This window comes from Pogona vitticeps, chromosome 1 (assembly GCF_051106095.1).
Source record: "Pogona vitticeps strain Pit_001003342236 chromosome 1, PviZW2.1, whole genome shotgun sequence".
Taxonomy (NCBI): Eukaryota; Metazoa; Chordata; class Lepidosauria; order Squamata; family Agamidae; genus Pogona; species Pogona vitticeps.
In genome coordinates, this window is record NC_135783.1 from 238,759,346 (window position 1) to 238,773,904 (window position 14,559).

At 38.5% G+C, this 14,559-nt stretch overlaps 1 protein-coding gene across 1 annotated transcript in view; it reads right to left on the reverse strand.

Moving 5' to 3' along the window:
- The window catches only part of PECR (peroxisomal trans-2-enoyl-CoA reductase), a 30,403-nt gene that overhangs the window by 12,618 nt on the left and 3,226 nt on the right, over positions 1–14,559 (reverse strand). Inside the window, exon 2 of the mRNA XM_020805996.3 lies at positions 13,298–13,431. Within this exon, the coding sequence (XP_020661655.3) occupies positions 13,298–13,431 (134 nt within the window). The remainder of the gene's footprint in view (positions 1–13,297; positions 13,432–14,559) is intronic.

Here is a 14,559-nt window from a genome sequence, read left to right on the forward strand (position 1 = left end):
GCAAGGGAAGCTATTAATTTGCCAATATCCTGAAGTGGCTCACTTATGCTACTTCACGATATTGGCAGCAGTCATTTCCGTGTGAATGGCCAGTCTTTATTAGATCATTATAATCAAGTATAATCAAGCCCAACCATTCCCAAGTGGTGCATGCTAGCTCACCTCCTGCTGCAAGGACAGCCATACTATTACTTCCCTTCTCTTTTCCTATGAAAAACAATCTGGACACCTTTTACTTTGGTTACAATCCAAACTTAGAATTAATCCATGAAATGCTGTCAAATTGTATCTGAATTATAAAAACCCTAATAGGGTTTTCAAGGTAACTGATGTATTCAAAGAGTAGTTTTGCCACCAGGTTTCCTGGGTTCCTGTCCATCACTCTATCCACTATACCATGCTGGGCACCAGTAATGTTTAATGTAAGTATGGAAAAGCAGTTTCATATGAAGCTCATACACTCAATCTACCCCATTCACCAAATTTTACAGTCTCAAGTGAAGAAGTCTTACTCATAAACTTCCCTTGTTCTTCCACTGCTTCATCCATATTTTCTGCTTATCACAGACTATCAGTAAATGAGAAGACCAAAGTGCCTTCTAACTTATAAAATGATAAGCTCTCTAGAAATGCTCAAAGAATAAATGATAGACTATATATGTGGGCATAACCCTTGCCAACAAAACAGAACATCTGTATGATTGATATTTGATCAAGATTAGCAGCAAACTCTGCAATACTATGCAAGACTATGGAACGCCCTCCCAACTGAAATTCGTCCGCCGCCGACGTTGATGACTTTTCGGCGCCAGGTCAAAACCTTCCTGTTCCAGAAGGCTTTTAATTGAAATAACATCAACTGTGGGTCCTGATGATGGCAATTTTAATTGTATTTTAATTGTATTTTAATTGTATTTTAATCATTTTATTTTTATTGTATTGAATTTTAATTATTGTAAGCTGCCCAGAGACCTCTGGGTAGAGTGGGTGGCATATAAATTCAATAAATAAATAAATAAATACTTCATTTCCGAATGTGCATCCAATAATGAAGACATTACTTATTTAGAATAGACTTGAAGCTCTTTAGGCTATGTTTCACCAAACAGCTTTTAATCATCATGACTGCATAACAACATAGTCCAGTTATATCACAGTGTAAGCTACCCACAGCATTTAGTTCACACATAAGAGATGCACAAAAGTGTGAGCTGTTTTCTGTTACACAACTGTTCAAGAGTTAGGTGAGCATCACATGCTCATAAAGTCAAAACATTTTCAAACAACAGTAGAAAATGTGATTTACGAATATATAAGTGTATATTTGATTGTACTGTAGTAGAAATAGCTCTGTTCAATCAAGAAGAAAAACTTTAACATGCTGAGGATACAATTGGCTGTTTTCAAGAGATTTATTGCCACCACCCTCCAAAAAATCCGAATAGCATTTTCAGAGTACAATCTGGGTTGCAGTCCTGCACCCCACTGTACATGCATGCATTGCATTGGGATTTAAGAACATCCACCAGATTTAGGGGGTCAATAAACCACACAGATTTAAGATTGCTCTTTTACTCCATGCTCTTGATACAGAGCGTTTGCAGATCTTTAGAATTTCTATAATAAAGTTTTATGCACTGGACCACTTCAAAGAAAGGGAACCTAAATAAAGCTGCAACAACTTATACCTTATGAGAACTTAGAAGACTGCCTTATTTATGGAGATGTATCATAAAGAGTTGCACTGCATCAGAGTTTACATCAGCTATAAATTCTTTCGCACAAAATCTCACATATAACATAGTCGGTAGAGTTCCACATAAGGATATTTGTTGTTCTGAATTCTGCACAGAATAGATGTCTTTCTACAATGGTCCATACCAGCTTATTGTAAGTTTTCTCTCAAGTATTGTTTACCAAAATGAAAGCAAAGTGGCTGCAGCTTTTTAAAGCAAGACAAGTGGGGTCTGCAGAGAGCTGACATAGCCCTGAAGAACTGCCAGAAACTGTGCAGAGCTATATGTAAATCCACAAAGGGAAGTACTTGAAAGAAAGCGAAAAAAGAAAATGAATTGTTTGAATTGCTGTCATTACAATTTATTAATGATTATTAAATAATATGCACACAATTCATTCCTTTAATTTTACAACCAAATTCTGCCACCTTTTAAAACCTTTCCTTTCCGCATAAGAGACCAGGTAAAATGGAGGAGGGGCAAAGAACCAATTACCAAGAGACAGTGGTGCTGGCATTTTCTAAAACCTGCTTTCCCTTTGTAGGTCTTCCCTGAAGTATTCCATACAGATAAGAGTTCACATTCACTTCCTGGTTTTGCTCCTGAATCTCCTCTGGCTACAGTTTCAGAATAAAACTATAAGGATACTCTTCCCAGGGACTACTGTTGGCCAAGAGCAAATGGACAAAGAACATCTCAGTACTTTCTTCTGAAACATGAAAAGCCATTCTGTTTTCTTAAACCTTTTCTTCAGATATTAAATGTATGTTTCACCCAACATTCTGATCCCAATAGCTGGAGCACAAAACCTAGATTTCACACTATATGGCATGCAATAGGAGGAAGGAAAATAATCCTGTACAGTGGTGCCTCGTTAGACGATAATCCGTTCCACTGAAATCGCTGTTTAGTGAAATCATTGTCTAGCGAAAAGCATTTCCCCATTGGAATGCATTGAAACCTGTTTAATGCGTTCCAATAGGGAAGAATTGTCATTGTCTAGCGAAGATTGGCCATAGGAAAGCCGCGTTGCGAACCGCCAATCAGCTGTTTAAATCGCTGTCTTGCGAAGCTTAGGTCCCTCGCAGCACCTGTTTCGCGAGCACGGTGGGAGCTGTCAAAATCGTCGTCTAGCGAAAATCAGTTTGCAAAGCAGGGATCAAACATTGTCCAGCGAAATTCCCTCATAGGAATCACTGTTTTGCGAATCGCTATAGCGATCACAAAAAGTCAATATCTAGCGAAAAAACTGTCATGCAGGGTTACTGTCTAGCGAGGCACCACTTGTATTTCTTTGTTACCAACAGAGCACAACATAATTTTTTTATTCTCATCTGTCTCAGTATTACTCCTTTACTTAACAATATTAGACCCAGATCATCACACTCCAATATCCTGCACCAAAAACAGGTTCATCAGATCACAGTGGACACAGGCCTTTCTTTTTTGTCATCATTTAATATTAAAAAATAATATTTTATTTATATTTAGAACCTGCATTTAGCTAATCAGATTGACAAATACAGGGAAGTTAATCTACACTTCTCCCTTCAACAATGCTGGGGTTAGGGTGTCGGACCCCCATGTAGTTCAAAATCTGTGTAGAACTCCTGTGCTCCCCAAAACATAACTACAAAGCATAAAGAGCTGATTAACGGACATAGAGATACCCACAGAGGCAGCGAGTGAACAGGAACAGTTCTCTCTCTCGGGATTCACTTCCATAGCATTGGCAATCTTTTCCATGCAGTACTGTGGGTAAAGAATCTTAAAGACCACTTCAGCACCTTTGGTCTTGAACCCATCCCCCTGGATCTGGATAGCCAGTATTTATTGAATATGGTATTTGGTTATTGAATATTTATTTATTTATTGAGGAAAAATCAGTGTATAACCAAAACCATGCTACTAAAACCCATGTAATTCAAGGAGAAGTATAATGTCAGAGTGAGGATCCTGTAGTTGTGGTTGAAATTGAACACCAATCAGCCCTAAACACTATAGTCCAGAATGACGGAAATTGCAATCTAATATTTGGGAGGCCACAGATTCAATTCTTCCCAGTGTATGCTTTCTTTCTGAATTAAAATTTTATACTGCAGTGCTGGGACTACACTGTCTCTGAACACACCCCCTTGGGAGCATCCAGATGTTCCCCCATCCCATCGACATGAAATATGCAGAAGCATTTAAGAATGTTCAGTGGAAAAGCTATGTGAACATCCATCTGGAAACCTTAATGGAAATTGGGGAAAAAACATTCAAAATCAGAGAGTAAGCCACATGTTCTCATTATGTTAGTAAGGAATATACAACTTTCATATTGACATTGCAATACACTGTACATACATCTTATGGTGTTACAGTATTTAAGAACAGTTTCCATTTAATTAATTGTTGCCAGTCTCCTGAGCACAACACCCGAGGGTCACTGTGCACGTTTTGTTGGACTGTGGAAGATACCCTGAACTAAGGCAGTACAGTAGGGCTGCTGTATCTGTGGGATCAGTACCCCTAGTTTCACTCATCAAATTCCTGAAAATATTAAATAAAAAAACCCAGAAATGTTTCCAAGTTGTATTACAAAAATGACCACTAGAGGAAACCAAAGACTATGCTAGATATATTTTATCTATTTTATTTTATAGTTTTTTTATTTCTGTGATTTTTGGTATCCGTGGGGGAGAGGGAGGAGCTCGATATTGATGTCCTGTGGATACCGTAGTCCAATAGTATTTAAAACCAAGCAAGATTTGCATCAAAGTGAATATCACTTCTTTCTCCAGCCACTGGAAAATTTTGCTGAAATTGTCTGTATCTTACCTAGTATTTATACTAAATATTATTTCAAACTTGCCTGATATAAGGTAGTCATGTCTGAATGCCTTGTTGTCATCCAAAAAAACCCCAATGTGCTTCAATATAAGGCAATGGTGGTTTTGGTAATGAGCAACTACCATCTCTCTAACAAGATTGGGAAGAAAATTGAAATGTTGTATGCACAGTCGTGCCCCGCTGGACGATTACCCCACTCTACGACGAACCTGCTTTACGTTGATGTTTTTGAGATGGCTTTTGCGATTGCGAAACGATGTTTTAAATGGGGTTTTTTGCTGTGCGATGATTGGTTCCTTGCTTCGGAAATTGATTTTCGCTTTACGATGATCAGCAAACAGCTGATCGTCGGGTTTCAAAATGGCCGCCGGCTGAAGAAAATGGCTTCCCCGCTGTTTTCTAGGACAGATTCCTCGCTTTACAGGCACCGAAAATGGCCGCCATATGGAGGATCTCCGCTGGACGAGCAGGTATTCAGCCCATTGGAACGCACTGAACGGTTTTCAATGCGTTTCAATAGGGTTTTTTATTTCGTTTGATTACGTTTTCGCTCTAACGAATTAACGTCATCAAGTGAGGCACCACTGTATAGAGGGTTAAAATAAGTATGGGGTATATAAAAGCAACCCTGAAAATGTACATTGTGCTTTAAAAATGAGCTCTGAATAGCTGTGCATAAAAATCACTTTAAAACACTCATTAAATTCTCCATTCAAAGCATCACAAGGAATGCAAAGTCAATGTAAAACAACATTCCCTTGCAAAAGTATATTTTCCCTAGCTAGCTGACACCTGAACATGTGTAAATAAATAACAAGGAAATTCAAAACATTGAGAAAAATAAACTCCTAGACTATTCCTGGAGAACCAAAATGCAAACAGAGCACCAACACTTTATGTTCCCGGCATTTTGCTCACCAAATAAAATACTATGGAACTGTTCTACTATTACAGCAGCTGCAAAGGACCAAGTTAAAATATAAACAAAGGATTTCCTTCCTTATGAGTTTGCTACCTTAGCAAAAGCAATAGGATTCCCATTGAACCTTTCTTTACCATTTATAGAGAATCATAATTTATTACACCAGCGCAATGCAATTGTAAACAAATGAAAGGAATGCAAACAAAATATAAATATAGGAAAGCAAGAGACACATACATTACACACACACGAGATACCAATAAAACAGATACAGAGGAGTGACAGGCATCATGTAGCAGAAGCAGCAGAGAGAAAACAGACTATAATGCCTCTATAGATGCAAACTGGTGTGGCTGAGAAAGCACTTAATATTTTTCATATGCTAAGAAGCTCATTAATGCTTCTCTACTTTTATAGATTTTATTTTTTAAAGAGACGTGACTTTAGGATATAAGCTCCTGTACTTGTTAAAATGTAATTAAAGTGTCCTTTTTAGTATTTTATGCTCAATTGTGGATTGAAATATATTCTTCTGATTTAAGTATTTGGTTGCAACATAAGTTTAATCTCACATAATTTTAAACATTTGTACCTATAGCCATTTCCTCTATCTGTACGAATAAGCCTCTATCTTGACTCAACAATCTCTGACACTCTTTCCCTAGATGTCGAGCTGGATAAACACATTGGGAAAACAGCTACCATGTTCTCTAGACTCACAAAGAGAGTATGGCTTAATAAGACGTTGACAGCATACACCAAAATCCAGGTCTATAGAGCCTGTGTCCTGAGCACACTCCTATACTGCAGCGAGTCCTGGACCCTTTGTGCATGGCAGGAGAGGAAGCTGAACACCTTCCATATGCGTTGTCTCCAACGCATTTTTGGTATCACCTGGAAGGACAACGTTCCAAACTGAGTAGTCCTAGAACGAGCTGGAATTTTCAGCATGTATACAATATTGAAACAGCGCCGTCTACGTTGGCTTGGGCACGTCGTGAGAATGGCTGATGGTCGGATTCTAAAAGATCTCCTGTATGGAGAATTAGTGCAGGGAAGCCGCCCCCGAGGGAGACGACAGCTGCGTTACAAGGACATCTGCAAGAGGGATCTGAAGGCCTTAGGAATGGACTTCAACAGATGGGAAACCTTGACGTCTGAGCATTCAGCCTGGAGGCAGGGGGTGCATCATGGCCTCTCCCAATTTGAAGAGACACTTGTACAGCAGACCGAGGCAGGCAGTCCCGAAACAAGCAAAACCAGGGAGCTGGACAGGGATCAGATTGGATTTGTCTCCAGTGTGGAAGGGATTGTCACTCTCGAATTGGCCTTCTCAGCCACACAAGACACTGTTCCAAGACCTCCATACAGAGCACGATACCAGTCTCTCGAGACTGAAGGATGCCTACATCTATGAATGTTTTCAATACATTTTGAATAGTAACTTTTTGGATTTCATTTTATGCTTATGGAACACAGGAGCAGTGATGACTAAAGCTGACAGAAACAGAGAAGCTGATGTTGCTGCGAATTATTTCAACAATGAAAGTACTTATACTTTGATAAGAAGCTGAATTTTGATATCATATCAAGTGGTTATCTGGTTTCATACTAGAATTAACCCTTTCAGGGGTAAATGCCAGCTGTGACAAACACAAGCTTCTGATTCCCCCCACCCTCAAAGATCTATACTGTATAAGGTCTGTAGAGTCCTAAAGAAGCTGTGCACACTTCCAGACCTAACACTACACAAGAAAGCCTAGTCATTACATTTGGTTATGATTTGGGGAACCTTTACATTTCTTCTGCACCTCCACCTAGCCTGATGAAGAGTTCTCGAAAGCTAATGCTTTTTTGTGAAATTTAGAGATCTAATAAATCTGTTGCCCACCATTGTTTTCCACTTGTTTACAAAGTCCACATGTTTTGTTTTGTTTTTGAACACATTTAATCTAGCTGAAGAACAAAGCAGAGGACAATTACCTTGAAACTTCTTTAGCAGACAAGGGCCCTGTCTTATACAAAGGAAATACACTGGCCGATCATGAATGCCACACTTTCCTAAAATATTAAACACAAAGAGGATCTTCCTGAATGTATTATTGTGCTTGGATACTGACTGTGAAGTGGAAGAGAAGGACAGTTCACTGTTTCACTTCTCCCAGAAGTCAAAAGATAAGAAAAAATCCTCTCCTCTTCCTGGTGCCAGGAGCACAGAACACAAGTTCTTTAAATTTTGAAAAGTTTTAGAGCAAAGACCGCACTTCATAAAAGGCATTCGTCATGACTGCATGTACAGAATTGAGACACAAAATATGGCAATAGTTACTATCTCAGATTTTGCTTTTTAAAAAAGTAGTTATTAGTAATTAATAAACTATTCCTACAGTCAGACACGACTGGACTAAAAATGTCAAGGGGAACCTTTACCTTTAAACTATTAAGTATGGAGTTTCCTTTCTCTTCTTCAGTCACAACTAGTATGCAAGCACCATGATAAATTTCAGTGTGTGTTTTTCAGCTTCTGTGTGATAATCAGGTGAAACCATGGTACAGACTAAAGATACTATTGCTTCTGAATACAAGCAGTCAGGGACAAGCAGGATGTGGCTGCTATCTTCATAATTAAATTGTAAGTTTGAAACAGTGTTGGAGAGATGAACAATCATTATTTCAGTTCTTTTTTTTTTAAATAATTTTATTTTATTTAGAAATAAGGATAGAGGGTACAGAAAGAAAGAGGGGATAGGAAAGGAAAAATAGTTTTGGGGGATAGGAGAGCATAAAGTATAACATCATCCAATCAATTCATATTACTAATACATATCAACTTTTTGCTTTTTCACAGTTTGATTACCCTCCTGCTTTTATCTTATCATTTAATTTTAATTTTATTCTATGTTATTCCAACATTGTCTGGTAGCTGCTGCCATTTATACAATACATCCCATCTTTCCGTTTCTTTTTGAATTGAACAGTCTTTCAGCCCATCTGACAGAATATCCATTTTTTTCACTTCCCATATTTTCACCATAAAATTATCTGGTTTCAGTATCTCTGCCTCCTTAAGATTTTTGTCATAGTGCTTTTTAATTTTGGAAGCTGCATGGGTCACTGGATAACTCTCTACTGCATTCATATTACCTGGTGTCATGTCTAATACAGACGATTCTAAAGTCTGTACAACTTCATTTAAGTTTTGTTTGGCATCTACTGTCCCCTCTTTCGTCCCTTTCATCAAATTTTCTATTTTGCTAAGACCTGCATTCACTCGCTGGAACCCTGTTAATATTAGCCTTTGTATATTAATCTGCCATTCCTTTTCTATTTCTTGCACCACTATTCCAGAACTTTGGGATTGAACAAACCAAGTCTCCATTTGTTTTTTTGAATTTTTGGGGTCCATCTCAGGCTTTGGGGTTTGTTTAAATACCACAATAATCACCCCCTAGAAATCCTTCCAGTTTCCACAATTTTATCAACAATTCAAACCCCTCATCATAAACCTCCCCTTAGATCTCCCTCCAATCTTTGTCCAGATATTGTAGTATAAAAATCAACTTTTAGCCCAGCAAATACAATATCAATTAGAACCGTGACGCAGTTATTTCTTCTTCTCCTGAGTTCAGCAAGCTTCTATTTTTAGACTCACACGTGGTCACAAACAAAACAACAGTCACAGAGTCTCAAACTGTCCAGTAGATTGTCCTTGGAGCTCGTCTTGTGATCTTCATTAACCCCTTAATGCTCCTTAGTCCAGTCGGCCACGTCAGCTCCAACCACCAGATTCTATTATTTATAGTTCACAAAGTCCAGAGAAGGCAAAGAATAGCGTATCCCAACCACGCTGCATCCACCGAAGTCTCTTAAATCCAGTCAGACGGTGTTGCTGTCTGGGATTCTTCTCCAGAAACATAAGATTTATTTTTCCATCTCAGACTCTCGGCTTTAGAATCAGCCTGGCGTTTTAATAGTTCACTTGGAGAAGCTTAGTTTCGCTTTTGAGTCAGACTGATAAGATAAACCCGCCGCTGCATTTATTCTTTCTGCCAAATAATTTCATTCTTATTTCAGCTTAATGAGGCTGTTTCATAAATCAGAGGCTTCGGCTTACTTACTTGTTATATATTTTTAGTTTATATTGATTGCTCTCCTCTCCCCCGGTAAAGGGTTCCTCGCGGCTCAGTGCCAAAAAATGGCGCCCGCTCCAGTCTGTGCACGGTGATTTCTTCAGAAGAAAAAAGTCCAGGTCTGCCTCCCTTTCTTCTCCTTCTGCTGCTCACCATCTGCTTCAGAGAGACTTCTTCTAGACTCTCCTTTGATCCCCATTTCAAAAAGGGGATCCTGGACCGGAGGGTTCCAGCTTTTCCAGAGAGAGCTCCTCTCTGGAGTTGCTGGCAGCACCGCAACAAAGCCCCGCCTCCAATCATTATTTCAGTTCTACAGGGTTCTCATTATAACAGCTTTCCACAAAATGAGATCCCTCCAGAAATTCTGAAGTATAATTTCCACCATCCACATCTAGTGTCAGAAATCATATATATCCAGAACTCAGAACTAGTAACTCTGGATTACAATTCCCAAAGTCCTCTTGCTAGCAACTGATCAACTTTAGACCAAAAGCTATAAATGGGTGTGAATGTTGTAATTCAAAAAGTAAATGTCATGTTTATATCTCCACTTTCTGGAAGTCCTTCCAGTATGTCTTACAATTATCAGCAACCATCAGAACCAGAGATCACAACAAACTTTTTTTTAAAAAAAATCTGGATCATTTACAGAAAGTAGAAACAGTGGTGCCTCGCTTAACGGGTGCTCCGTTTAGTGACAAAATCGCTTAGCAATGACTTTTTTGGAGCATTTTTGCGCTTCATTTAGTGATGGTCCCTATGGGCGATTTTTGCTTAGCGATGGTTGGGACCATGCTTCGCAAAGCGATTAAATTTTGGGGGCCCTGTTTCGCTTAACGATGGTTTAAACAGCCTCATGTTTGCTGTTTTTTAAATGTTTTTCTGTTATTTATAAAGTTAAAGTTTACTGTTTAAAATGTTTGAAATCATAAAGTGCACTTAATAAACCCTTTGTTAACCAAATTTGACTTTGTTTTGACTCGTTTTTAATTTGTTGTTATATTTTTCCCCCACTGAGATGCAATGAATAGGTTTCAGTGCATTTCAATTGGGGAACTGTGTTTCGCTTAGCGATGTTTCCTATGGCGATTTTCGCTTAAGGATGGCAATTCGTTCCTATTGGAATGGATTATCCGGTTTTCAGTGTATTTCAATGGGAAACCACGTTTCGCTTAGCGATGAAATCGCTTAGCAGCGATTTTTTGGTACGAATTAACATCGCTAAGCGAGGCACCACTGTATATGACAAATGGCCACCAGGGAATAGTGGCAAGAAGTCTATCCAGAGAAGGCTTAGAAGTACATACAATTTGCCTGCCTGCCTACCTCTCTCTTCTGGAATTACTCCCACAAAGCAATAGGTGGTAGAGGACAACCCAGCTGCTGCGAGCTTTTAGATGGCAATGCTCTGCCTGTTTCTTCTTTTGTTCCTCAAAATATTTGAAGTTATCAGGTTGGGAGAGCCTGGTTTATGAAAACCATGACTTGATTAACAGTACTTGACCCCTTGATTACATATTTTGTTGAACAGATCTATTGTTCTAAAGACCCCTCTAAAAACAGCAAGCATAACACAGAAGGCAGTGCCAGTTGTTTAACAGTCCTAAGGAGCTCATCTGCAATTGCACAATCCAAATAAAACCTTTGAAAAAAAAAGAAGCACAGAGAATTGAGGTTGTATTTACACATGACCCTGCCAAATAGTTTAATGTTGCCCTTTCTTATAAAAGTTAAGGAAGCCTGATTAGTCTGAAAATAGTACACAACCTAAAGGTTGTAGAAGAGCCAAAAGCAACAGAAACTATAATGCAAAATTTAACAAAGGGAACTGGCAAGTTATGGAGAGCTTGGAGACATCATGCCAAACAAGCAGAATTATTTATGGCATATTAGTGGGAAAGAACACTTTGTCAGAAAGCAAGGAGGCCCTTGAGAAAACAGATAAAGACTATGCAATTCATATTCAATAAGTTTTTCTCTAGATACCATCTATGATTCTCCTGTCTCATTTTTCACAAAAGCTAGCTTGTTATATATGAACCAGAGGTCGAGATTTAAAGACCCAGGTTCAAACCAAGGACCGATTAGCAGGCTTATACTACTAACAAGGGTTTATTTTAAATCACAATTGCTAGTTCGTTGCAGCAAGCCAGCTTTTGGAAAAGTGCAATGAAATTCAGCTAAAGTTCACCAGCCACAAAATTTGGCAGCGGGGAAATGTACACAGATTTCCCAAATACTCCTAAACCATGGTTATCTATATTTAGTGCTATATTCAGTTTTTAAAAGCAAAACCATTGACTCCAGTCACAGAAGACTGGGAATCAATAAGCAGCACTCTGAAAAGCTATCATGTAAGTGGATAAATCGCTATCCAGATCACAGAAATAAAATGTCATGTACAAAAACAGGGAAAAGACAACTGAGACATCAAGTTTTAAATGTTTATTTATGAATACAACAAAGATTTATTTGGGCTTTAAACAGACTCTGAAACTATACCATGATTAAATGGATCTCATTGGCACAAACCACACACACACACACACACACACACACACACACACACACACACACACACACACACACACACACACACACGAATAGTATAAACCCTGACCAGAACACCGTTGAAAGCAAATTTTATTTTTTGTCATTGATCTTTTACAAGGTCCTGTGAATAATATGTCAAAAGTAAAATCAGCCAAAACAGAGATTAACAAACAATATGTGTGCAATGCTTTCACTATCATCCAGACTAGATGGTCAAAGCAACACTGAATAAAAGTTCAGAAACAGTGGCAAACATTGGCTTTAGCAGAACCAATTATATCTTCATTCTGATCATTTCCAGAGCCTCAGTCCAGACACAAATGTCAACACATCTCCCTCAACATAAGAGTCACATATTGTTATGATGAAAAATACTTCTCAGCAGTAACTCCTAAGTCAAGGACAGCTTGTTATCAGTGACATATAGGATTAAAAGCAGTTACACAACATGTGTAAAAATCTTTCCAAAGAGTTTGCAAGGCATTGCCATATCCTAACAATCTCCATTGTGAACACAACTGAGAGATTAATATATACTACATAGATACAAGACTTTTGGTGCTGCAATTTAATCTTTTTGAAGGTTTTTTTAAGGATCAAAAAGGGGGAATAACTGTATGCAAGGTAAGTATTCTCTGGCTGAAATTATCTTCCACAACTACATGCCCATAAATCCTGATGATGTTATCAACTGCAGATATTAATCGCTATGTAAACTTTTCCTACCCCAGCCCCCACATTTTGAGGCTTTCTAGGGAACCTTTTGGGCATAGGAAAGCCATTGGGAGCCTCATAATTGGGCGAGGGGAGCCTCTTAACACCTGAAAATCCCTGCCACCACTCCCTCTGCCAAGATTGGGACCAGCAAAAGTGATTTTGGGGCATTAAAGGGTCCCCCCGTTCCAAGCCTTCCAAACGCTTCTCCAAGTCAAAAGAAATCTTTAGGGAGTCTTCGAACCATGGGCCTGGGAGAAGGATTGAAAACTTTATAATAACGATTAACGTCCATTGCTGATGAACATCATCAGGATTTATGCACACAGCTGCACAAGATTTCAGTCTCTAGTGGACAACACTTGCCACCCATCCTATACAGCAGCATAAGAGCATTTTGCTTTTACCTCCTCTTCTTTGCGAATGTTACACTGTACAGGCGTCACCTGGGCAGCATTTGTAGATGGAATTTTGGCAGCTAGCTCTTTTGCCGCAGCTTTTAATCTGTCAAGTTTGCGAGATGCGATGACTACATTACAACCTGTCAAGATAAAACCAGATGCATTTTTGACATTAATAATAGTTGCGTAATATTTTGGATAGAATCAAGAAGATTTCTTGATCATATTTCGCACTGAATATAAACTGAAATGGCTGTTCTCCTTTATCACTTTCCAGGCCATCAAGCAGTTTCAGCAGTTCCAGAAATCTATACAGATGAATAGATGAAACCTAAAAGCATCTATAACCCAATGTTTAGCTTGAAATTGTACTCTACCGATTCCTAGAATGGAAAAAGATTTCACAGCAATTTCCTAAGCCTGTTATGAAACGTTATTAATAGGACATGAAACAAAGATAATACCAACAGAGGAAAAAATGATCTTTTTCAAGTCAGTTCACACATATTCAGAAATGGAGCATTTTGAATTTAACACCTGCATAATTTGCTAATACTGTATATAGGAAGAAACAACACCACTGAATGTAGCTTTCAGGGAACTGGACAGAAATAACCAAACTGCCAATTTCAAAGACATGTAAGGAAATCTTAGGACACATGACAAATTATACCATGGAAATACCATTGTAAGATGATCAGTTGTGGCTTAGCATCCAGATAGATCACATCTTAATTTGAAACAGGGAATACTGTATGATGTAGCATGGTACAGTATTCAATGGCAAAGATGCTGCCTACCCCTTCTATCCATCAAAGGACTTTCAGAATCTTTAGCAGATAAAGCTTTTTGTGGGGGGTTTTTTATGTATTTTTCCTTTGTTTTTTTTTAACCCCATACAAGAGCAAAGCTCTGTTGCTGTCAACAAGGCCATCTCCAGCTTGAGAAACTGCACATCAGATATCACCAATTCAACCACAGTTCTTCACATATGAAGCCATTGCATCTCATATCTGCAAACATAATTCTGTCTGTTATATAACTGAAACAAGGCACACGAATATGATAAATATGAGTAACTCATTTTGATCGTACCAATCACTTTCACTGTTGCTCAGAGGATGACATTCTGCCCCCATGGCTTCTCAATAATGAAAGGGACTATACAGGAGTCTTAATACTTTCGCGAGAGTTGAATTTTTTTACTGTAAAAAAAAATCCACATCAAAACCCAGAACCAAATCACTGCCGCTGGTGACATAACCAGC